Source organism: Bos indicus, chromosome 21 (genome assembly GCF_029378745.1).
Source record: "Bos indicus isolate NIAB-ARS_2022 breed Sahiwal x Tharparkar chromosome 21, NIAB-ARS_B.indTharparkar_mat_pri_1.0, whole genome shotgun sequence".
Lineage (NCBI taxonomy): Eukaryota > Metazoa > Chordata > Mammalia > Artiodactyla > Bovidae > Bos > Bos indicus.
In genome coordinates, this window is record NC_091780.1 from 48,092,518 (window position 1) to 48,119,314 (window position 26,797).

The 26,797-nt window shown below is 37.6% G+C and overlaps 1 protein-coding gene across 8 annotated transcripts in view; it reads left to right on the top strand.

Moving 5' to 3' along the window:
* The window catches only part of TTC6 (tetratricopeptide repeat domain 6), a 215,766-nt gene that overhangs the window by 151,543 nt on the left and 37,426 nt on the right, over window positions 1–26,797 (top strand). For 5 of the 8 annotated variants that reach the window (XM_070775481.1, XM_019983232.2, XM_070775483.1 and 2 more), the window contains 9 exons: window positions 2,772–2,941; window positions 5,992–6,112; window positions 7,510–7,660; window positions 10,444–10,526; window positions 11,433–11,509; window positions 12,160–12,320; window positions 21,622–21,756; window positions 24,882–25,031; window positions 25,864–26,004. In XM_070775481.1, the coding sequence (XP_070631582.1) occupies window positions 2,772–2,941; window positions 5,992–6,112; window positions 7,510–7,660; window positions 10,444–10,526; window positions 11,433–11,509; window positions 12,160–12,320; window positions 21,622–21,756; window positions 24,882–25,031; window positions 25,864–26,004 (1,189 nt within the window). Of the gene's footprint in view, window positions 1–2,771; window positions 2,942–5,991; window positions 6,113–7,509; window positions 7,661–10,443; window positions 10,527–11,432; window positions 11,510–12,159; window positions 12,321–21,621; window positions 21,757–24,881; window positions 25,032–25,863; window positions 26,005–26,797 lie in introns of those variants that run through there. The other 3 variants (XM_070775482.1, XM_070775487.1, XM_070775486.1) reach the window with 3 other exon arrangements.

The window sequence follows — 26,797 nt, forward strand, 5'->3', positions numbered from 1 at the left end:
ACTTCAGGGTATCCTTTTCATCCACTCAACTTTCAGGGTTTGTTGTTGCTGCTTCTTGTCATTCATGTGGTTTGTTTAGTGACTCTTCTGAACCGATTTTTAAAAGTGTGTATTCTTTGCTATGTGTGGGTACTTAGGTCTCTTTTCTGTTAGCTTGATTGTTAGCAGTGATTTGAGATTTTCTTAATCTCCTGGAACAAACCAACCAGTCAAACAAAAGAAGTCTCTCAGTCTTTGCAGATTGGCTCTAATGAGGCGCTCTTTCAGTGCTTATCCAGATGATTTCAGTGACTGAGCTTGTGTGTCCTACTTGCACAGAGTCTGAATTAATCAGAGGTGAGAGCTTAGGGTCTTCTCAGGTCTTTTCTGTGCATGCTTCCAGCCTTGGGTTTTCATGTGGCTTTTAGATTTTCTGAAATATGTAGAAACTTTCTAAAGGCCTCACCCCTCTGGTATCTCCTCTTCCAGCTTCTTTCATCCCAGAATTTTTGGTTAGTTTGTTGCTTGTCCAGACTGTTATCCCTTGCCTCAAGTGGCAGCTGCTAATACATTTGCCTTTAAGTGCTTTTGATAAATACCTTCCAGGAAGTCACAGCAGCCCCTAAAAGCTCTAAGACAGTCAAAACAGAGGGAAACATTTGAGCCAGTCTTTCAGTGGTCCATCCAGCAGACAGGTCAAAACACACAGCTACAGTTCTTTGAGAGTAAGATTTGTGTTGTTCCCTCTGGTACTAGTAACCTGCACCAGGAAGGCAGGTGGTTGTCTTGAAGGCCACCATGGGTCTGGGAAATTGGGGAGGGAAATACAGGGTGAGTTAGAACACCATAGAGCTCCCTTACCAAAATTCAGCAGTTTGTCCTCCTTTATTAAGCATTTCCCTGGTTGTTCTGTTTTTAATTAGATTTCAGAGTTCCAAAAAATGGATTCTGACAGTTTTTGCCATCTTATTCCTTGCTTTGTGGAAAAGTGGAGTTTTGGAGTTCCTATTCTACCTGTTTTGGTCTACTCCAATCTCTCAACTCTTTTTATCATTGCATCAACTTTAACCTTATTATAACATTAGGGATAAAATAGTCTTTATTCCTTGAAATTAATGAAAGTGCCTTTGGCTTTTGCCAACAAACATTGCAGTTTTAATTTTTAAGCCATTTATTCTTTATTTCAAGGGAATATCTTTTTTTTTTCTGTTTAAATTTTTTCCTATGATCTGTTTATACGAGTTTCATGGTAATAGGCCTTCTTATTTTGAAACCTTTTGGCCGTCATATATTTTTATATTGAATGTTATTAAACTATACTGAATTTATCTTTTAAATTTTTAAAATTTTCATCTATATTCATAATAAAATTGTTCACTGATTTCATATAGTCAGATTTTGATTTCAGGAATTGGCTACTTTCTCAAAATGAATTAAGTCTTTTATCTTTTTCTTTTCTTAGAAAATATGTCCTTTAGGATTGGATAATTTTTGTTCTTTGAAAGTTTGAAATAATTTACTTCTAAAACTATCCCAGCTTACAGCCATTTGAAGGGAGGGCAAACTTTTTTGAAGCTCTTTAAAAATTCTTCCCTAGTTATTGTTCTATTCTGGTTGTCTGCTTCTTGACTTGAAGGGGATTACTTTCAGAAAGGACTTCCCTGGTGGCTCACTGGTAAAGGATCTGCCTGCAATGCAGGAGATGTAGGAGATGCAGGTTCAATTCCTGGGTGGGGAAGATCCCCTTGATCTTTATTATCTGATGATCAAATCTTAGCACTCTAGAGACAGGAAAGGGATAAAATAGTAGCCTAGGTGTGATCTGATGAGAATCTTCAGTATTGAGGCAGTGGAAATGAAAGGAACAGATGCGAATTGTTTTTGAAGAATTGACATGACTTAATTCTTCAAACACATTGTAGATGACGTCCTACAAAAAATATTACTAAAGATTTATTCTGTGAGGTTTTAAGTTCAGAATCATATGTAGACTTAAAAGTTAATTAATATTCTTTAGCAAGTAGAAATTATTAAAAATAAATGTAAGATTTTATGTTTATTAAAAGGTACATAAGACATTTTTTATGTGTGGGGTAAAAAATATTTTGCTCCAGTATAAAACATCCTGAGTCTTGGTGCTTTCGAAAGACCTCTGTTGCTGGCTGCACTCTTTATTTCAAATTATCATTGTTTTCCTATTATAACCTTCTTGAGCATCTCTTTTCCTCCCCCTGGGTTTAACTTCTTCAGAGTAGACAGCCTAGTAGCTTATTCTTCCTGTTTTTCCTTAATTGCCTTTTTTATTTTAGTTACAAAAGCTGATTTGCTTTACATTATTAATTGATTGAAGATGAGATTTTTCAACGTTGATCTAGGTCAATGAAAATTTAGGAACTGAAGTCAGAAATTAATGGAGATAGAATTCAACTCATGAAACTGATGCAGTATCTTTAATGTGTGTAGATAGAGAAATCTCCCATTTATTTGGGTGTATCTTTGGTGTTTCATTTATTTTATTGACACACCTCTCTGATAGATACAAGAAATATAATAAATTCATAAGCATACAATTAATATATAACATTATTAATATTAGCATTTTATTATATATATTTATTTATAAAAAGTTTATATCTCTTTTGCTGTTAACATTATGACTAAACTTTCCTGAGAAGCAAAGGGAAATAACCACCAATTGTTATTCAAATATAAAATTAGTTGTATAGGTTTGCCAAAAAGAGAAAATTTATATTTTTCTGTGTGTGTTAAAATGAATTTTTCTCTTTTTCTAGGATGTACCGAGGGAGAGCATATTTTAAACGACAGTTTTACAAGCAAGCAGTTCAAGATCTTTCTATTGCAGTTCACTTAGATCCTAATAACTGGTTAGCACTGTATTATAGAGCCTGCTTATTTAGGAAGAGTAGCCCTGTTAGAGCGCTACAGGATTATAGTGCTTCAGGTACTTCACCTTCAATGGCACATATGTGGGGATTTAATCTGAGGTTCAGCAGCTCACTGTCATGGAGTGGGATCCTAATGTGGGATGGCTAATGTGATATGTGTATATGGATGGAGGAGCCTGGTGGGCTACAGTCCATGGGGTCGCTAAGAGTGGGACACGACTGAGCAACTTCACTTTCACTTTTCACTTTCATGCATTGGAAAAGGAAATGACAACCCACTCCAGTGTTCCTGCCTTGAGAATCCCAGGGACGGGGGAGCCTGGTGGGCTGCCGTCTATGGGGTCGCACAGAGTCGGACACGACTGAAGCGACTTAGCAGCAGCAGCAGCATATATATATATATACATACACTAATGTATATTTATATAGCACATGTATTTTTTTATACTTGTAAGCTATAATAGTTTAGCTAAAAGTGTTTCTAATATTCCCTTTTAGTGTGTGATTGTATGTGTGTTTATGTGTGTATAACAGTGACAAAGAGAGAATATCATATCAAAGAAATCTCTTTCTATATATGAACTTCTGAGGCTGTTTCTGGAAATCTAGGCCTATTTCCTAGTCACCTTGCTAAAATGATAGTAAATTTTCCTGGTGGGATGAGTCTCACTCCATAGGCCCAGCCGATGGATTAGTCAAATTCGGAGTTTTGTAACCCTTAAACTGAAAATGGGAATCCTCGGTAAGAGGGTGCCAACAGCTAAAAGTGGCCATTTCCACCTCACTCTGTACCAGGACATTCTTGGTCCACAAGTATGTCCAGCACAATTCTGTGCAGAGAATAAATGCTCAGTAAACAGTGTCCAGCTGTTTCCCGCCAGGGTTCAACACTCCAGACATGGCTGTGTTTACCTGGGTGCAAAGTGTTAGAATCCCGACGTCCTTGAGGCAGAATCTAGAGCTTAAGGAAACCCCTAGACCCTTAGGAAGAGAATAGACAGCTGTTCAGAGAAGTCAATAACAGATGATCATTTATTGGTATCTCTAAGTCCATCTGACTTCTGAAGTCACCCTTGCCATGAATATGCAAATAAAATAACTCAGAGCCCACCCTATGTGCCGAGAGGAGTCTAGTGTTCTCCCTTCTATAGCCAGCGATTCCTGGAACTGAGGATTCTTGTTCACTTCTCTTGTAATCTTTGTCTCTAATTACTCCTCTCTGATTGATTCTCCGTTTTGGTTCACCAGTTCACTTCTCATGGTTACCATCTGTTACTGAATGTTTTAGGGGTCATTGGATAAAGTTAGCACAGATAATTTAAAATTAAAGGTTTAACACCTTTATTTCTGAAGGTTCATCTTTTATTAGTCTCTGTCAGCCCTGTACATCTGCCATCTGGCCAAACCCCTTTCTTCCCGTTCTTCCTAAAAGCCACTTTCTCATATTTCCCTCTTCTCCATGTCTTGGGCTCCTCATCCCCTCTTTTCTAGGCTATCACAATAATATAAATCCTTGTCAGTTGATTATTCAGAGCTGACCAACTTTATTTTGGCCTCAGTCCTTTCCTATAGGTTAGCCTAAGGAATTTTATCTTTCATTAAATGGATCCTCAAGATATTTCTCTAAGCTAATAATAATGTCTAACATTCATTAGACATTTCACAACTTTCCAGGCTAACTATTCTAAATGCTATATAGGAAGTGTCTCAATTACTCTTCAGAATAATGCTGTGAGGTAGGTATATTATCATCTCCATTTTACTGATGACAAAACCGATGCACAGAGGGGTTAAGTAATTCTAATACATTTTTCCCCCCAAAGGGAATGTTTCTGTTTTTCAGAGCAACCACCCAAATTGCAGCTAACTTTCTCCTTGTTAGACAGTCATACTGTAAACTGAGCAAATGACCTTCAAGTGATTACTTAATCTGTGTGATCATTGCTTATACTCAGTATACTTCCCAGAATACAGTGCTGTGAATATTTGTGCCCCAGACTGTGAACATTGTGTATCTTTTTTTTTTTTTGAAAACTTTCCCTTTTTAGCTAGAATGTACTTGAGAAAGTTGGAAGATGTAGATCATATGTTGTGTAAATCTCATCTAATTCACTGCATGTTTTTGAAAGCTGAGGGGGAAATGTGAGGTGACCTCTAGACTGACCGGTTGTTCAGTTGCTAAGTTGTGTCTGATTCTTTGTGATCCCATGGACTGCAGCACACCAGGCTTCCCTGTCCTTCACTGTCTTTTGGAGTTTGCTCAGACTGCTGCCCACTGAATTGGTGATGCCATCCAACCATCTCATTCTCTGTGACCCTCTTCTCTTCTGCCTTCAGTCTTTCCCAGCCTCAGGGTCTTTTCCAGTGAGTTGTCTCTTTGCATCAGGTGGCCAAAGTATTGGAGCTTCAGCTTCAGCATCAGTCCTTCCAATGAATATTCAGGGTTGATTTCCTTTAGGATGGACTGACTAGACTGGTCACTGACGAGGCCCACACACCTGGAGTCCTGAGAGGAGGTTACTTGTGCCCTGTGCTTCTGTGATTTGGGACGTGCATAGTCAACTTGCGTGCCTCAACTCCAAGGTCTGTGTGCACTAGAGTGGTCTCTTTGAGCTGCCCTTCCTGGTTTATGTGTATAAGCCTGGCCTCTGCTGTCTCTCCAAGTCTGGGCTTGTACCTGTTGTTTGGCCAGTAATGATGCTTTCCTGTATACCTGATAATAACAGACCATCAAGGGTAATGGCACCTTTCTGACTGCAGTTCATTGAAGTGAATCAGAGGTTAGATTCTAGGCCCATCTTTGACATTGGTTTGCATGGGCAATGTGGACCTTAATCTTTTCATTTGTAGATACCTGGATTACCACCAGGATGTCTTCCAGCTCTAATGAATTTGTGAACCAGGATAATCACATTGTTATTTATAAACAAATATACTTTTATATGTGAGTACTATTTTTACTCACTAAGGAATTACACCCATAGATATGTTTTATTTTATACAATGTTAAAAAATAAGAATAATCTGTAGGAAGGAATATAGCGTAAAATATAACTTAGATATGTTTGCTCACAACCTGAATAAGATATATACCTTTATTTTTAAGTTCTCATAAATGATGGCTATGAGAATCTTAGTTGTTTCCTACATCGGGGCATACTCTATGCAGATCTGAAATTTTGGTTGCTAGCAATTTGTGACTTTGAAGCTGTTATCTCTCTAGAAAGGTACGTTTTCTTTTTCATTCTTACTGATTTCACTTTTGTATAAAATTAAGAAAATACCAAAAATGCAAGAAAAAGCTTTCTCCCCTCATCATTAGTAGCTTTGTAAAAATGAGATGAATATAAAGTCACCCTAAAATTATAATACTACTTTCAAAAATAAGATTACTTCCAAAATAAGGACTGTTCTCAACATCTGTTTGCTTCAGCTGCTTCTGCAAATTTTAGGGGTTGAATGGGTTTGAGGGGAGTTTATATTCATAGATAATAAAATCAACCAGTAATTAAGAGCAGTTTGGGGATGACCAGGTTAGAACTTTTTGAAGTTAAGTTCATGAAAAATTGTCCTCTATTTCTAAAATAATGGCAAAATATTCTTCTTGATATATCATTACAATGTACAATATATGACTCAATGGAAAGAAATCCTCTATTTAGAACTTCTGACTGCATTTTGTTTAGTAATGCAAAAGAAAAAAGCGAATACCATTAGAATATAGGTTCAGGAAGAAACAGACTGAAGGTTATATACGCTAGTCAGAAAACCAGACTGTAAAAACAGAATTTAATTAAATAATTCCCCTTCTTTCCAAAGAAGCATTCGTTAAAATGGAAGTTGTCAGAAAGGTAACAAATTATGCCATTTTCGTGTCATCAACAGACTGCTTACTGAGCCTCTTCGGGGTAAATGTGGAACTTGACTTAGGAAGGTCATGGAGCATGGCTCCATAGTGGCCGCAGTGGTTTTCTCTGGGATATTTTTGAGTCAGGAAGGGAAAGAAGTGAGTTTCAGTTGCAGAAAGCCAGAAAGTGGGCAGTAGACAAAGGGTCAGGACTTCTACAAAGTTGGGCTAAAGATGTGTAGTTTCTTCATTTTGAAATAGAGGCATGGAACACAATTTCTAAAGTTCTACATTGAAAATTGTTTGATTCTAAGAGAGGAAAACAGTATTTATTTGATATAGAAAAGCAGCTGGGTTAATAACTCGGTGGAGAGGATTTTTAACCCTAAGCCTTGCTGTTTGTTGTTGTTCCACACCCTTTCTCAGGGCAAGGATAACATACACTGAGGCAAAAGCTTTTGAGGAAAACTAAGCTTGTTATTCAAGATAAGATTAAGTGAAAAAGAGTGAAGTATTGTTAAGAGTCAAGAAGACTTTAGTAAATCTATTCCTAGGATAAATCCTACAGATGTTTATTCCTTATTAAGGATTTTATGAAGGTGTTTGTAATTTTTAATAGAAAGTAGTTAATTGGTTTACTTTGCTTTAGTAAAACCCTGAGAATGAACCCTTGAATAAATTGCTGTATGTATTTTATTAGGTTAATTTATAATTGGAGAACATTTGGAATAGTTAAAATGTCTAAAAATATTTTGCTTTGTCATTTTTTTTTTAAAGAACCATGACTTTGGCCTATATAAATATTGGCCTCATATATCTGCTACATCTGGATAACTACATTGAAGCCACTTCATATTTTTCTGAGGCTATTAGACATGACCCTATGTATATTCAAAGCTATATTTGTCGAGCAGAAGCCTATAGTAAGGTATCTAAAGTTTGAGATGCTTGATTTTTTAAAAAAAGTTTTAATTTTCTGAATAGTTGTTAAATAGTATAATTTAAAATGTATCTATGTATTCTTTTTCAGCTAATTACAGATTCTAGTGCATTTATAAGCAATGCATATTAGGTATTAAATAGATTCAGTTAATTAGAAAAGCCCACTTATAAAGCCTCTCCTGATGAGGTGTGAATTTCTGTCTTTCATTTTCTTTAAATAATGCCTTTTTTTCTTATTATGAAAGCAATATATATATGTAATATATGTATGCAAATAAGAATAAATTAAAAACCATTTGCAATCTTATTCTCTAGAATGGGATCTGTGCACTGGATGGGATCCAAATCATTCACATTTTCCTTTAAATTTGGTTTAAATTTTACAAGTTATTTAAATTAAGAAACTAATGTATGCTTAGTGTAAAATTCAAACAATGCAGTAAATAAAAGTTCTTCCTGATTCCAACCAAATTTGACTTTCCAGAGATATACAGTGTTAGCTGGTTGTGTCTACTTTTCAAAGCAGATATTCCTTTCTACTGCTCCACTACTAACCACCCTGTCCAAGATACTGTCATTTCTCACTGGTTATTGCAGTAGCCTCCTGGTCTTGCTGCTTCTGTTCTTTATTCCTTTTTGATGGATTTTCAAAACAACAGCATAATGATCCTGTTAAAACATAAATCAGATTACTTTACTTTTTTTGCCTGGAACCCTTCAATAGCTTCCCTTGTGCGCTCAGCATAAAAGCCAAATATCCTGCAAAAGCCAAAGGTCTGCAAGAGTTCATGTGAACTGGCTTCTCATTACCTTTTGGCCCTCATCTCCTCCAAGTCCTTTCCTCATGTAGGTTTCAGTCAAGATAGGCTGTTATGCTATGGAAAAACAGCAACAGCAGACAAAATTTCAAAGTCGCCATCTTAAAATAATCAAAGTTTATTTCTTGCCCACACTACATGTCCATTGGGAGGTTGCTAGAGGCTCTGTTCTCATTGTCAACATCTCATAACTCAGTGTGACTACAGTCCCACTCAAGAGTCCTTACCTTTGCGATGGTGGAGGTGGATGACCCTGTGGCCATTTTGGCATTGTCCCCAGGGAGAGTTTCCCTTTGGGAAGGGATGGGGATGGATTGTGACCCTCCATCACTCCCTGTAGATGGAGCTGAGGCCTTATGCAGAAGTTTCCTCCGAGCATACTTAGAAACCAAAGCACTAGCATAATACCAAGGTGTAAGGACATATATTCAGAGACTTATTGTTGTGAGGGGGCAAATATTTCTTCACAGTAACGTTTGAGTAAATTACATTGTATTCACACTCTAGAGCATTATGTAGCCAATAAAAAGAATAATTAGGACTATAGCAGCTGTTTTAGAGGGATTTCCAAGATACCTTAGAGCAAGATTTAGAAGAGTATGAAGTGTGTACAGTATGATCCCATGTAGATGAAACAGTGACAAACCAAACCCTCTGTATGTACATAGAAGAATACCTGTGCCTACACTGTGGATTCAGCCTCAAGGGTAAATCTAATTTCATGCTGCCTGGAGAAGTTCAATCCCAGGAAAGTTCGTAAAGACCAGAGAATGAGCCTCCATCATTCCCAGTCAGGGTGGAGGCTCATTCTCTGGCCTTTACAAACTTTCCTGGGATTGAACTTCTCCAGGCAGCCATGGGGTCGCACAGAGTTGGACACGACTGAAGCGACTTAGCAGCAGCAGCAGCAGCAGATATGTCCATTGCTGGAACCAGGTGGAGCAATGCAAATATATGACGAGGTGGTTTATTAATTACACCAACCTGGTCAGTCAGTTTGAGAAGCAGCAGGCCGGAAGTTGCACAATTAAACACATCTCAGACTCCTTCCTTTTGAATTCCCTCTTTTGACGTGACCCACCCTGTATGAATACTCCCGTGTACAAATAAATTTGGGTCAACATGTCAGCGTAGTAAGAGGAGTCATTTGTTGTCCCAGGTTCATTTTGCTGGAATCTGTTTCGTCCCTCCTTTTGTAACATACCTAATGCTGGGAAAGACTGAAGGCGGGAGGAGAAGGGGATGACGGAGGACGAGATGGTTGAATGGCGTCCCTGACTCAAAGGACATGAGTTTGGGTTACTCTGGGAGTTGGTGATGGGCAGGGAGGCCTGGCGTGCTGCGGTTCATGGGATCACAAAGAGCTGGACACGACTGAGCAACTGAACTGAACTGAAAAATTGTAAAAATTTGTACAAATCCAGATTATGCCATGTAACCTGTATTAAGATAAGAATCAATGTTTACTTTTCATTGTATATTGATTTTAAAACATATCTTATTCATCATTGTATTTTGTTTCACTCATTCATTTTACCCTTTAAGTGCAAGCTTGTTTTTCCTCTCTTATTTTTAAGTGGAACTGACTTTTTATTTTACCTTCCTTTGCTATCTACTTTATTAACATGAGTAATGTTTGGTGTAAAAGATGCTGTGGTTGAGGGAGAAAAACTGAAAAGCTAGAGAAAAAGCTAAATGAAAGAAACTAGAATACATGATATAATTATATTTATCTAAAACTATGTGGGTCTGTGTAATCATTCTTCAAACTTAAAGATAATTTAAAAAACCAGAAGACTTAGCATCTTTTTGTTTTTTTTTACTTCACGGTATCCCATGTTCATTGAGGAATTCCTGCACAATTTCTGTATTGAAGAATGGGAGGAAATAAATATCAGAAAGGAAGCAATTAGTATTCTTATGAGCTAAATTTCTGTTTATCTCTCAACAGTTGCACAAACTGAAAAAGGCAGTAAGAGAGTTATCTTATGCTATCCACCTTCAGCCAGATGGAATCCAATTATATATAATAAGGTATGAGCATAGAAACAGAATTCTTCTTGGGATAACAGAATCTGAGCTAGCTGTGGGAATCCTTAGTTCTTTCTTGATCCTCCTGACCTCTTTGTCTTACATTTAATCTCCCAGAAATGGCCATCTCCCAACCAGCAAGTCAAATATAGTTACTGTTTTTGTTGAATTTTAAGATAATTTAGGTAATAAGCAGATCTTTCCCTTTGTTCTATTCTTGTTTCAAAACAACTATCTCGTGTTTAAGTTCTTTGAGGCTTCTCTAGATTACTGGTTAGATAGTTACCCCAGATCTCATGAAAGTGAGGCAATATATTTTGATTGTGTCTGCAGAGGTACCAAGTATAAACCTCGGATAATTCGGTGAAAAAAAAAACCATGATACTTTGAACTGTATTTCAGACCCAGTAGAGTTTGTTATGAAAGGATCCATTGCAAATTATGAGTTATCACTACCAAAAATGTAATTACTAACATGGAAAGTGGATTTACAGATGTGGGAAAATGGACTCTAACAGTGCTTTCTGATAAGAGCTTGCTTTGTGTTTTAACTCTTGAACCGTATTTTAACAATTTATGTAAATACTTCTCCCTTTTTATGTCCCCTTGACCTGTGTTTAGCTTTAAAATTTCTCAGCAGCAGAGTGTAACATTTTAAATACTGATTAAAAAAAGACTTGAATATTTTCCTTTCAGGTTCACATTTGCTAAATTGTATTGTTCTCACATCCCCATGCTAATTGGCTTACTTAGACTTACACAAATATTCATAAATTTCACAGTTTTTGTCATATATATGTAAGTGTAAATAAATGTAATTTAAGATCTTAAGTAATATAAAAATCTTTATTTTAGAAAAATACTGATTATTTTTAACCGCTTAGATTTAAAGAATGTTATTTCTTCCAGAGGACAGTATCTTCTTAGGATGAGATGCTATGATCTTGCAAAGTTCACTATTTATCAAGTAGCAGAACTGAACAAAGGTAAATATAATCAATGCAAAATTATAACATTGCCTTAATTTTTAAATACTTCTTTGATCTTTTTATACTATTTGCTATAGCTATGTATAGCTAGCACGAAGAGTGCACTTGAAAGTCAGAGTTGGATTTTGAAACTTTAAAACATCAATTTTGCATGTATATAATCAATTTGTAAAATGCTTCATAACCTGGTGAGTTTTGTGAGAGATTATTATGTGTGTGTGTGTGTGTGCTCAGTCATGTTTGATTCTTTGCAACCCCATGAACCGTACGTAGCCCATCAGGCTCTTCTGTTTATGGAATTTTCCAGGTAAGAATACTGGAATGGGTGCCATTTCCTACTCCAGGGGATCTTTCTGTCCCAGGGATCGAATCCACATCTCTTGTGTCTCCTGCATTGGCAGGTGGATTCTTTACCACCTGCAAAGCCCCGAGATTATTACAGGCTATATCAAGCTTTCACTATTATTTTTTTGTTTGTAATTGGAATGTCTTACTGTTTATTGATAATAAATAGATTTTAGTATCATATTGATTTATTAAATTCATATTGAAAAAACAGAATATTGAATTGCTTGACTGCCTAAAAACAATTATCTCGAAGTCTAGATACTTGGCAAAGTTATTGATAAACTTTCTTTTCCTTTCAGGTCTCATTGAGTTGAGTCCTATACAGCAGGCACTCATTTATTCATTTTGTGAGAACCATGACAAGGCCATTCAGGTCTTGGATGGGATCACGTTGAATAAGCCTGATGTCCCCATGTGTACTCTATTAGCAAAAGCTCAAATGAAGGCCAAGAGAAACAAGGTAAAAAATGTTTCAGTAATGTTTACTAAACCCGTTAATGGATTTTTATATTGTGCTTAGAATTACAGCTTATATATACATTTTTTAACAAAACAATCATGCCATTCATTTATTGATTCTTCTGTTAATTAACATTTAGGTTATTCCCTTTTATTTTTTTTTCCTCTTAAGAATAAGGTTGCTATAAGCATTCTTTTTCATGTCTTCTGTTAACATTGCTGGAACATAGAGGATGCAGTCCATGGGGTCACTAGGAGTCGGACACGGCTGAGTGACTTCACTTTCACTTTTCACTTCCATGCATTGGAGAAGGAAATGGCAACCCACTCCAGTGTTCTTGCCTGGAGAATCCCAGGGACGGGGGAGCCTGGTGGGAGGCCTTCTATGGGGTCGCACGGAAACGACTGATGTGACTTCGCAGCAGCAGCAGAGGATATAAATGTTTGACTTTCAAAAAAATGGCACATCGTTCCATAGGCTTCTACCAATTTATTCTTGTACCTGTGGTGTATGAGTATTATTGCTTATCTCCATCTTATGATAACTGGTATTGTCAACTTTATTTTTGTCAATTTGGTGCATAAAACTGTCTATGGTCTTAATTCACATTTTTCAGTTTGAGCGAAAGTTGAGGCGTCATTTTATAGGTTAATAGCCACTCACATTTCCTGTTCTATCCATTTCCTGTACACATTTTTGTTTGTCTTGTTCATGTTGATTTTTGGCACTGAAAAAAATAAGTTCTGTGTATGAATCCTTGGTTGGTGGCATGTGTGTCATATATTCTCTTAAAATTTGTGCCTGCTTTTTAAATTTTCTTTATGATGTCTTTTAATGAGCAGAGGATCTTAATTTTAATGTAGTTGACTATCTACTTTTTGTTTCATTATCACACCCTTAAAAAAATTCTTGTTTGGACTTTCCTGGTAATCCAGTGGCTAAGACTCTGTGCTCCCAATGCAGGGGGGCTGGGTTCGATTCCTGGTCAACTAACTAGATCCCAAATGCCACAACCTGACACAGTCAGATAAATAAATACAAAATATTAAACAAATTTCTTGTTTAAAAATTCCCTTTCTACACCAGGGTTGTAAGCGATTTCCCAGTATTTTCTTCTAAGAGTTTAAAAGTTTTGCTTTTCAAATTTAAGATCTCAGTTCAGTTCAGTTCAGTCACGCAGTTGTGTCCGACTCTTTGAGACCCCATGGACTGCAGCACATCAGGCCTCCCTGGCCAACTCCTGGAGGTTGCTCAAACTCAAGTCCAACAAATAGGTGATGCCATCCAATCATCTCATCCTCTGTTGTCCCCTTCTCCTCCTGCCTTCAATCTTTGCCAGCATCAGGCTCTTTTCTAATGAGTCAGTTCTTTGCATCAGCTGGCCAAAATATTGGAGTTTCAGCTTCAGCATCAGTCCTTCCAATGGATATTCAGGACTGATTTCCTTTAAGGATTGACTGGTTCAATCTCCTTGCAGTCCAAGGGATTCTCAAGAGTCTTCTCAAACACCTCAGTTCAAAAGCATCAATTCTTCAACATTCAGCTTTCCTTATAATCCACCTCTCACATTCTTACATGACTACTGGAAAAGCCATAGCTATGACTAAAAAGACCTTAGTTGGTAAAGTAATGACTCTGCTTTTTAATATTCAGTCTAGGATAGTCATAGCTTTTCTTCCAAGGAGCAAGTGTCTTTGAATTTCATGGCTGCAGTTACCATCTGCAGTGATTTTGGAGCCCCCCAAAATAAAGTCTCTCACTGTTTGCATTATTTCCCCATCTAGTTGCCATGAAGTGATGGGACCAGATGCCATGATCTTAGTTTTCTGAATGTTGACCTTTAAGCCAACTTTTTCACTCTCCTCTTTCACTTTCATCAAGAGGCTCTTTTGTTCTTCTTCACTTTCTGCCATAAGAGTGGTGTCATCTGCATATCTGAGGTTATTGATATTTCTCCTGGCAGTCTTGACTCCAGCTTTTGCTTCATCCAGACTGGGCATTTTGCATGAGGTACTCTGCATATAAGTTAAATAAACAGGTTAACAATATACAGCCTTGATGTACTCCTTTTCCTATCTGGAACCAGCCTGTTGTTCCATGTCCAGTTCTAACTGTTGCTTCCTGACCTGCATATAGGTTTCTCAAGAGGCAGGTCAGGTAGTCTGGTACTCCCATCTCTTTCAGAATTTTCCACAGTTTATTGTGATCCACACAGTCAAAGGCTTTGGCATAGTCAGTAAAGCAGAAATAGATGTTTTTCTGGAACTCTCTTGCTTTTCCGATAATCCAGCAGATGTTGGCAATTTGAACTCTGGTTCCTCTGCCTTTTCTAAAACCAGCTTGAACATCTGGAAGTTCATGGTTCACATATTGCTGAAGCCTGGCTTTGAGAATTTTGAGCATTATTTTACTAGCGTGTGAGATGAGTGCAATTGTGCAGTAGTTTGAGCATTCTTTGACATTGCCTTTCTTTGGGATTGGTATGAAAACTGACCTTTTCCGGTCCTGTGGCCACTGCTGAGTTTTCCAAATTTGCTGGCATATTGAGTGCAGCACTTTCACAGCATCATCTTTTAGAATTTGAAATAGCTCAATTGGAATTCCATCACCTCCACTAGCTTTGTTCGTAGTGATGCTTTCTTTCTAAGGCCCACTTGACCTCACATTCCAGGATGTCTGGCTCTAGGTGAGTGATCACACCATTGTGATATCTGAGTCGTGAAGATCTTTTTTGTACAATTCTTCTGTGTATTCTTGCCACCTCTTGTTAATGTCTTCTGCTTCTGTCAGATCCATACCATTTCTGTCCTTTATTGAGCCCATCTTTGCATGAAATATTCCCTTGGTATCTCTAATTTTCTTGAAGATATCTCTAGTCTTTCCCATTCTATTGTTTTCCTCTGTTTCTTTGCATTGATAGCTGAGGAAGGCTTTCTTATCGCTCCTTGTTATTCTTTGGAACTCTGCATTCAAATGGGAATATCTTTCTTTTTCTCCTTTGCTTTTCGCTTCTCTTCTTTTCACAGCTATTTGTAAGGCCTCCTCAGACTTCCATTTTGCTTTATTCCATTTCTTTTTCTTGGGAACGGTTTTGCTCCCTGTCTCCTATACAATGTCACGAACTTCCGTTCATAGTTCATCAAGCACTCTGTCTATCAGATCTAGTCCCTTATATCTATTTCTCACTTCCACTGTATAATCATAAGGGATTAGATTTAGGTCATACCTGAATAGTCTAGTGGTTTTTCCTACTTTCTTCAATTTAAGTCTGAATTTGGCAATAAGGAGTTCATGATCAGAGCCACAGTCAGCTCCCGGTCTTGTTTTTGCTGACTGTATAAAGCTTCTCCATCTTTGGCTGCAGAGAATATGATCAGTCTGATTTTGGTGTTGGCGGTGATGTCCATGTATAGAGTTTTCTCTTGTGTTGTTGGAAGAGGGTGTTTGCTATGACCAGTGCGTTCTCTTGGCAAAACTCTATTAGCCTTTGCCTTCTTCATTCTGTATTCCAAGGCCAAATTTGCCTGTTACTCCATGTATTTCTTGACTTCCTACTTTTGCATTCCAGTCCCCTATAATGAAAAGGATATACAGCCTTGATGTACTTTTTGGGTTTAGTTCTAAAAGGTCTTGTAGGTCTTCATAGAACTGCTTAACTTCAGCTTCTTCAGCGTTACTGGTCGGCACATAGACTTGGATTACCATGATGTTGAATGGTTTGCCTTGGAAATGAACAGAAATCATTCTGTCGTTTTTGAGATTGCATCCAAGTACTGCATTTTGGACTCTTGTTGACTATGATGGCTACTCCATTTCTTCTAAGGGATTCCTGATCTGAGGTAAATTCACGCATTCAAGTCCATCTTAGTTTGCTGATTCCTAGAATGTCGACGTTCACTCTTGCTGTCTCCTGTTTGATCACTTCCCATTTACCTTGATTCATGGACCTGACATTCCAGGTTCCTATGCAATGTTGCTCTTTACAGCATCAGACCTTGCTTCTATCACCAGTCCCATCCACAACTGGGTGTTGTTTTTGCTTTGGCTCCATCCCTTCATTCTTTCTGGAGTTATGTCTCCACTCCTCTCCAGTAGCCTATTGGGCACCTACCGACCTAGGGAGTTCATCTTTTGGTGTCCTATCTCTTTGCCTTCTCATACTGTTCATGGGGTTCTCAAAGCAAGAATACTGAAGTGGTTTGCCATTCCCTTCTCCAGTGGACCACATTCTGTCAGACCTCCCCACCATGACCTGTCCGTCTTGGGTGGCCCCACATGACATGGCTTAGTTTTATTGAGTTAGACAAGGCTGTGGTCCATGTGATCAGATTGGCTAGTTGTCTTTGATTGTGGTTTCAGTCTATCAGCCCTCTGGTGCCCTCTCTCAGCACCTGCCATCTTACTTGTGTTTCTCTTACTACGTTGGACATGGGGTATCCTTTCACGGCTGCTCCAGGAAAGCGCAGCCGCTACTCCTTACCTTCAACATGGCGTATCTCCTCACGGCCGCAGCTCCTGACCTTGGACGTGGGGTAGCTCTTGCACCACGCAGCTGCCACTCCTGCGCCATACAGCCATCATCTGCATATCTGAGGTTATTGATATTTCTCCTAGCAATCTTGATTCCAGCTTGTGCTTCATCCAGACTGGGCATTTCACATGAGGTACTCTGCATATAAGTTAAATAAGCAGGGTGACAATATACAGCCTTTATGTACTCCTTTCCCAATTTGGAACCAATCTGTTGTTCAATCTCTGGTTCTAACTGTTTCTTCTTGACCTGCATACAGATTTCTCAGGAGGCAGTTAAGGTGGTCTGGTATTCCCATCTCTTGAAGAATTTTCCAGAGTTTGTTATGATATACATAGTCAAAGTCTTTGGCATAGTCAATAAAGCAGAAGTAGATGTTTTTCTGCAACTCCCTTGCTTTCTGGATGATCTAATGGATGTTGCCATTTGCTCTCTGGTTCCTCTACCTTTTCTATATCCAGCTTGAAGTACTTGGAAGTTCACGTTTAATGTACTGTTGAAGCCTGGCTTTGAGAATTTTGAGCATTATTTTACTAGCATGTGAGATGAGTGCAATTGTGTGGTAGTTTGAGCATTCTTTGGCATTGCCTTTCTTTGGGATTAGAATGAAAATGACCTTTTCCAGTCCTGTGGCCACTGCTGAGTTTTCCAAGTTTGCTGGCATATTGAATGTAGCACTTTCACAGCATCATCTTTTAGAATTTGAAATAGCTCAATTGGAATTCCATCACCTCCACTAGCTTTGTTCGTAGTGATGCTTCCTAAGGCCCACTTGAGTTCACATTTCAGGATGTTTGGCTCTAGGTGAGTGATCACACCATCGTGATTATCTGGGTCGTGAAGATCTTTTTTGTATAGTTCTTCTGTGTATTCTTGCCACCTCTTCTTAATATCTTCTGCTTCTGTTAGGTCCATACCATTTCTGTCCTTAATTGAGTCCATATTTGCATGAAAAGTTCCCTTTGTATTTAATTTTCTTGAAGAGATGTCTAGTTTCGCATTCTATTGTTTTCCTCTGTTTCTTTGCATTGATCACTGAGGAAGGCTTTCTTATGTCTCCTTGCTATTCTTTGGAACTCTGCATTCTGATGCTTATATCTTTCCTTTTCTCCTTTGCCTTCCACGTCTCTTCTCAGCTATTTGTAAGGCCTCCTCAGAAAACCATTTTGCCTTTTTGCATTTCTTTTTCTTGGGGTTGATCTTGATCACTGCCTCCTGTACAAAGTCATGAACCTCCGTCCCTAGGTCTTCATGCACTCTGTCTATTAGATCTCATCCCTTGAATCTATTTGTCACTTCCTCTGTATAATCATAAGGGGTTTGATTTAGGTCATACCTGAATGGTCTAATGGTTTTCCCTGCTTTCTTCAATTTAAGTCTGAATTTGGCAATAAGGAGTTCATGGTCTGAGCCACAGTCAGCTCCTGGTCTTGTTTTTGCTGACTGTGTAGAGCTTCTCCATCTTTGGCTGCAAAGAATATAATCAATCTGATTTCGGTGTTGACCATCTGGTGATGTTCATTTGTAGAGTCATCTCTTGTGTTGTTGGAAGAGGGTGTTTGCTATGACCAGTGTGTTCTCTTGACAAAACTCCACTGGCCTTTGCGGTGGTTCATTTTGTATTCCAAGGCCAAATTTCCTGTTACTCCAGGTATCTCTTGACTTTGTACTTTTGCATTCCATTCCCCTATGATGAAAAGGATATCTTTTTTGGGTGTTTGTTCTAAAAGATCTCGTTAGTCTTTATAGAACTATTCAACTTCAGCTTCTTCAGCATTACTGGTAGGGGCATAGACTTGGATTACTGTGATATTGAATGGTTTGCCTTGGAACAAACAGAGACCATTCTGTCCTTTTTGAGATTGCATCCAAGTACTGCATTTTGGACTCTTTCATTGACTATGATGGCTACTCCATTTCTTCTAAAGGAATCTTGGCCACAATAGTAGATGTAATGGTCCTCTGAGTTAAATTCGACCATTCCAGTCCATTTTAGTTCACTGATTCCTAAAATGTCGATATTCACTCTTGCCATCTTCTGTTTGACTACTTCCCATTTACCTTGATTCACGGATCTAACATTCCTATGCAATGTTGTTCTTTACAGCATTGGACTTTACTTCTTTGACCAGAGGGTGTTGTTTTTGCTTTGGCTCCATCTCTTCATGCTTTCTGGAGTTATTTCTCCACTCTTCTCCAGTAGCATATTGGGCACCTACTGACTGGGGAGTTCATCTTTCAGTGTCATATCTTTTTGCCTTTTCATACTGTTCATGGGGTTCTCAAGGCAAGAATACTGAAGTGGTTTGCCATTCCCTTGTCCAGTTTAAGATCTCTCTCTACCTTAAATAGATATTTTTGAATGTGAGATATTGATAAAATTTCAATTTTCCCCATATGGTTACTCACATGTTCCAGTATCATTTACTGAAGTGTTCTCCTCAATCAAAGATTTAAGTAGTACATCTGTCCTGTTGTAGCTTTTCATGTATGTGTGGGACTGATTTTGGGCTTTCTATTCTGTTCCTTTGGTCAATATTTCTACCCCTGGCTTAATAATACAATGTCTTAATTACTATTGCTTTATTGTAATTTTTGACATCTGGTAGAGCAAGTCATCACACCATATTTTTTCAGAAAATCCCTGGTTATTTTTTAGCCTTTACTCTTCCATACACATTTAAAATTCAGCTTGTCAAGAGTCATTAAAAACCCTAGTGGGAACCTGCTGTATAGCACATGGTGCTCAGCTCAGTGCTCTAAGATGACCCAGATGGGTGGGATGGGGTGGGAGGGAGAGAGGTCCAAGACGGAAGGATATTTGTATGCATATAGCTGATTCACTTCTTTGTACAGCAGAAACTAGCACTATTGTAAATATCCATGCTCAGTCGTTCAGTTGTGTCTGACTCTTTGTGATCACATGAACTGTAACCCTCCAGGCTCCTGTCTGTGGGATTTTCCAGGCAAGAATACTGTAGTGGGTTGCCACTATGCCTCAATAAAAACAACAGCAACAAGAAATCCTGCTGGAATTTTGACTGAATTGCATTGACTCTCTAGGTTATTTTAGGAATAATTGACACCTTTATGATATTGAATTCCTTCTTGGGAATAACCCTAAATTTCCTTTAACCTCTCTGCCTCCCTGACATTGTTCTGCTAGAAATCTTAGGTGACTTTTGTTTGCACTTTATACCAAATCAATAGTCATGTTCTCTTGGTTCTGCTTTCTAAATATGTCTCTCAAATCCACTTCCTTTCTCTATTTCTCTGGTCATTAGTCCTAATTCAGAACATATTTTTAGTTTGCTTGACTTAGTATAATAGTCTTATAACTCTTCAAAGTTTTTATCCCCAGAGTATTGTGTTTAGAATGTAAATATGCCTTCCCTGCAAACCTTGAGAGGATGACCACTACTTTCTATAGTAGTGAAGGAAAGAGAGGTGGGACATCAGCTGAAGGAGAAAGCAGGAGGAAGTGAAGATATGTTCATTTTAAAGTAAATGTGATGGAAGACTGTAGGGAGTCAAGGAGACAATGGAGGGGCACAGATTCAAAAGTGGAAGGAACTGGCAGGCTTCTATGGGGATGGAGTTGGGCTCAAAGGCACAGCTTAAGGAGTTAGCTCTGAGAAGAAGAAACCATCCAAAGGCAGGAGAGAAAGAGATGGAAATGAAGAAGATAGAGGGACTTTGAAAATTAAAAAGGAGGGAAACTGAGAAGTTGATTGGTGTTTTTTCTGTAGCAAGGTCTTGTGTTTAATGTTGAAAGTCTCTCAGTCGTGTCCGACTCTTTATGACCCCATGAACTATACAGTCCATGGAATTCTCCAGGCCAGAATACTGGTGGATAGCTGTTACCTTCTCCAGGGGATCTTCCCAACCCAGGGATCATACCCAGGTCTTCCCTCTTTGCAGGCAGATTCTTTACCAGCTGAGCCACTGAATGTTGAGATGGACTGTAAATATGTGGCAGAAACCAAGGGTGGGTACAAAGGACACTGCATATACAAGTTAAACCTCATTGTTTCTGTAGCAATTTCATGTCATTAAGTGGGCTAAAGAGTCATAAGCATCTGCATTTCTATATGGATTAATACACAGAGTCACTAATTATGAAAAGCTGTCTTTATCTGGGAAATTGAATTTTTGTCATTAATGAATTTCAACTCTTTTGGCGGAATAGTTTAAATGGGTAATTTTTGATGTTAGTTTATTCTCTCGTGTCAATGGAACCTCCTTGAGAGCACAGCAGAACAAAATAAAGGGTGATTAAAAGTGCCTCAGAGATTGTCAGTAGAGAACTTTTACTACATAACAGCTGGCCAACATTCCCTTCAGGAGACTTACTAGGCAACTGGTCATAAACTGGTCTATAAATTGAAGTCTGATTGAAGAGTATGAGAAAATACCCTTTAGAATTTAGAAATTAGTCTTGTATGGCTCTATTTCATAGATTAAACACACATAAATTTTCACAAAAAAGAAAAGAATTTAGAAATTACAGTTTCAAAAGTCTATTTGTGTAAGCCTACTTACATACCTGCTTAGAGGCCAGGCACGTGGGTAGGTCAGACTCCCCACCTGGGTCCTCGCTCGCCGTGCACTGACAAGATCCATGTCTTTACCAGATCTGTGTGTCCTCATGTCAAATGAGAGTAAGGCTGTGTACTCAGGATTCCCTTTACTAGGTAGGCTGCCACGTTAAATAAATATAACAGAGAAACATGACCTTCCCTCACTCTCTCTTTTTTTAAATCATTATAGGAAGCCATGAGAATGTTTAAAAAGGCATTGGATCTCATTTCTTCTTCTGATAAAGGACTGAATCCCTTAGCAGCTTCAGCAGACTGTCTGTATCACTTGGGTCTTTGTTACATGGAGGAAGGCAGCTTACAACTGGTATTTTGTGTATTTAAGCACATAAGTTTTTCACGGTTTTAGAAATTGTTTCCTTACATTCAGTTCCATTTCCAAAGGCCACCTAAGCAGTGAGGGACTAGACCAGAGCTTCTGGTAAAGCTTGGCTTACTATAGTCAGTCTGCACACTGTAAAACCTACTACGTTGTCTTATTTATTCAACACATTTTATTAATGCTTGTTTGTCGATAATATTCCAAAGGCTAATGTGTGTTTCCCACCAAAGCAATAAATCTAATTGTAAGAAATTATTATAGCAAAATAATTTCATCACTTAGTATAAATTTACTTACCACATTGTCAGTACGTTGAGTGTATCAATGTCATGCAGGATAAATGGAAAACAATGAGGACACTGATTTCTCTTATTGACAACTGAACAATTAAAATCAGAGCAAACTGGCTGTTAAGATGGCCAGGTTCATTGAAAACCAGTTTATTCAATTATTAAGTATTTATCTATTAGGTTGGTGCAAAAGCAATTGCAGTTTTGGACCTTGAACTTTAAATCATTATTAGCTAGGCTCAAACAAATCCTCATTTTTTTAAATTTAATTTTATTTTTAATTGGAGGATAATTACTCTACAACATTGTGACAGTTTCTGCCATACATCAACATGAATTGGCCATAGGTATATATATATGTCCCCTCACTCTTAAACCTCCCTCTCACCTCCTTCCCCATCCTACCCCTCTAGGTTGTCACAGAGCACCAGCTTCTGTGACTGGTGCTTCTTCTTCCTTATCAAACACATCTTTATTAATCAAAATAGGAGCCATTATAATCAACATATTTTTGCCGACAAGAAATGTTTATTTATTCCTGTAGTGTAAAAATCTGTGCTTCAGGATTTGATGAATTCTTGGAAAGCATTTTCTGCATCCTGCTGGTTGTGGAACCGTTTTCCCTGCAAAAAGTTGTCAAGATGCTTGAAGAAGTGGTAGTCGGTTGGCAAGAGGTCAAGTGAATACGGTGGGTGAGGCAAAACTTCGTGGTGCAACTCTTCAACTTCTGAAGCATGAGTTGTGCGACATGCAGTCGGGCATTGTTATGGAGAAAAACTGGGCCCTTTCTGTTGACCGATGCCAGCTGTAGGTGCTGCAGTTTTCAGTGCATCTCATTGATTTGCTGAGCATACGTCTCAGATGTAATGGTTTCACTGGGATTCAAACAGCTGTAGTGGATCAGATCAGCAGCAGAACAGCAAACAGTGAGCATGACCTTTTTTTGGTGCAAGTTTGGCTTTGGGAAGTGCTTTGGACCTTCTTCTTTGTCCACCCACTGAGCAAGTCATTGCCAGTTGTATAAAATCCACTTTTTGTCCCAATCTGATTGAGAAATGGTTCGTTGTTGTGTAGAATAAAAGGAAGATGACACTTCAGAACAACGTTTTTGATTTCGAGTCAGCTCATGAGACACCCACTTATCAAACTTTTTCACCTTTCCAATTTGCTTCAAATGAAGAATAACTGTAGAATGGTTGACGTTGAGTTCTTTGGCAACTTCTCATGTAGTTGTAAGAGGATCAGCTTTGATGATGGTTTTCAGTTTTCGTTGTCAACTTCCAGTGGCCAGCCACTGCACTCCTCATCTTGAAGTCTCTTGTCTCCTTTGCAAAACTTTTTGAACTACCACTGTGCTGTACATTCATTAGCAGTTCTTGGGCCAAAAGTGTTGTTGATGTTGTGAGTTGTCTCCACTGCTTAATGACCTATTTTGAACTCCAATAAGAAAATCGCTCAAATTTGCTTTTTGTCTAACATCATTTCTATAATCTAAAATAAACATAAAATAAACAGCAATGAGTCATTAGCAAAAAACATAAAGTGAGAAATGTGTATTAAAATAACATAATGTAACCACATTTATTTAAGAATGTATTCCAATATCAAATGGCAAATTTCAACAGTGAAAAAACCAAAATTATGTTTGCACCAACCTAATAATATTTGACTATTTTATCGAAGTCTCCATTTCAAAATTTTCACTGATATGATAAATACGTAAATAACGTATCATTAGCTCTTTTTGAATATTTCACAGCTACACAGACACACACACAGACAGACACACCCACACACCATTCCAGTCCTTATATTCATAGGGGTGGATGGGGTCCACCTGTATCTTTATAACTTTAAAAGAGAATTGCAGTTGATTAGTTTTCCATTAAGAAATTACAATACATATGAGATTAATTACAAATATTTTTCATGTTCTTAGTCCTTTGGACAAGCAGGGGAAACCTAGTTTTGCTTCACAATGTTAGAAAAAACTTTGGAGTTCTTTTGTTTTGAAATTTTGTAACTATGTATCTGCTGGTCCTCATGGGAAATAATAAATACTAATTGTGATTTCTTTGAAGAAACACAATAAGACACATAATGATTAAAGTCCTCTTAGGGTCCCTCGGAGAAGGCAATGGCACCCCACTCCAGTACTCTTGCCTGGAAAATCCCATGGACGGAGGAGCCTGGTAGGCTGCAGTCCATGGGGTCACTAAGAGTCGGACAAGACTGAGTGACTTCACTTTCACTTTTCACTTTCATGCATTGGAGAAGGAAATGGCAACCCACTCCAGTGTTCTTCCCTGGAGAATCCCAGGGATGGCGGAGCCTGGTGGACTGCCATCTATGGGGTCGCACAGAGTCGGACACGACTGAAGTGACTTAGCAGCAGCAGCAGGGTCTTCCCTGGTGGCCCAGTGGCTAAAACTCAGTGCTCCCAATGCAGAGGGCCCAGGTTTGATCCCTGGTCAAGGATCTAGATCCCACATGCTACAACTAAAGAGCCTGCATTACCACAGCTAAGACCCGGTGCAGCCAAATAAATACATAAATAAATTAAAAAAATTACACCTCCAAAAGTATTGTAACAACATGAATTATGTAGACTTTAGTCTGTGAATAAAGGAATCTGTAAATTATAATAAACCTGGGTCATTCATATTTTTTGGCTCCACAAGGTTCACTGGGAAAAACATCTTTAAAATGACCAAAAAATAAAAACTTTTCAAGAATAGTTATATACTGTAATGTATTAACTTTTTAACTAATGTATGCTACTCACTGAATGATTTGCTTTTTACCAATATGCTCTTCTAGGCTTTTGATTCTTTTACAAAAGCTGTGAAAGCAAATCCTGATTTTGCAGAAAGCTTTTATCACCGTGGGCTTTGTAAAGTCAAACTCCATAAGAGTGGCTCGATCCTGGATTTTAATCGTGCGATTACCCTTGATCCAAAACATTACCAGGTATTTAAATGGGTGATTGCTCTGGTTTGGAGAGTGTATTAAATTTGCTAATACTATTAAATCTTTAAGTGTTGTTGTTATTAGTTAGTAACAGTTACTTTTATCTACTTTACAGCTGTTTTAATAATCTATATATTATCTGTATTTTCCATTGAACTGAAAATATGATTTCCAACAGGGATATTATATAGGTAAAAGTGCTTTGTGAATTTTAATGTATATAAATTTGTTAATATTTTAATGTACCTATTAATCATTATGATTTTATATACTATATTATGTAAATAAATTCATTTACTTCTTCCTTTGCTGTTACATTGTATCCTGCCTTTTAAGAGACTATAGAGACAATATAAAATCCAATAGATGAAACTCCATTGGATCTTGATTTTAAAAGTGTATGAAATTTGAATATGGATGAAATATCAGATGATTTTAGGGAAATACTATGAATTTTTTTAGATATACAGTGGTAACGTGGTTGTGTAGGAGTATGTCTTCTTCAAAGGAGATGTATACTGAAAGACTTGGGGTGAATTTTTAAAATGTCTACAACTTATTTTCAAATTGTTCAGAAAAAATTAGATAACAACAAAATCACAAAATGTTAATAATTATTGAATCCAGGTGGTAGGTATATGGGTGTTCACTGTACTATTCTTTGAATATTCTGTGAGTTTGAAATTTTCTTAATAAAAGAGTGACAAAAAGTTTGATTTATATCATCTTTGGATGGCATAAATTTGTTCCAACTACAATATATATTTTGGCAGAACTGATGCTTTTACTGAAATAATCTGTTTCCTCTTTCTTCCTCTCTTTCTCTGAAAAGGCATATTTAAGTCGAGTAGCCTACTATGGTTTGAAAGGCAGATACTCCAAAGCGATCTTGAGTTGTAATGAGGCCATCAAAATTTACCCTCAGAGTGTGCGTGCCTATGTCTACAGAGGAGTTCTGAAATACTACAGCAGGGTAAGGAATTTCCTACCTTAAGCTCTGGTATTTTAGGGTGTGTGGCTGCTCGGATGCCAAGGAGGGACTCACTTCCCCTTTCTCTCTGTGAAAGGAGAATTGCCATGGAATGAGGCAGAACTACATAAAAGGTGTTGCACTTTGACAGAACATCAAAAGGGATTTCAGTTAATGATTTTTCATAAAATAGTGATATTTATTTGTGACATTTATATTTTAAATGGCATTAATTATATATTTTTATTAAGGAAATAGTATTCATTATAGAGAATTTGGAAAATACAATGAGGAATAAAGAAGGGTTAAAATCACCTGATTTCCTACCATCAGATGGTAATTCCTGAGAGCATTTTGGTGTATTTCATGTAGTCTTTTTTTCCTAATAAAATATATACTTCTAAAAACTGGGACTGTGCTACTTAAATAATCTGTGTTGTGCCTTGCTTCTTATATTTAATCATTGAAGATGATACCAGTTTTAATGACTGCATACTATTCCATCATAGTATATTTTAACCACTTTATTGTTGGGCATTTGGATTGTTTGAATTTTTTTTTTTATTTTACTATTTTAAATAATACACATAGAAGAAAATCAAAGGTTATGGTTCCTAAATGGATATTACTGAATTAAAAAGTGTGAGCAATACTGTTGATGTCTAATGGTTCTTGGCATATTTTTTCCCCCTATTTTTCTTTTCTGACATTTCTTTGTAGATATTTCATATGAAATATGAAATATTATTTTGCAAATAATACCTTAAAACAAAGGTAAGACCTTGCATTACCTGTA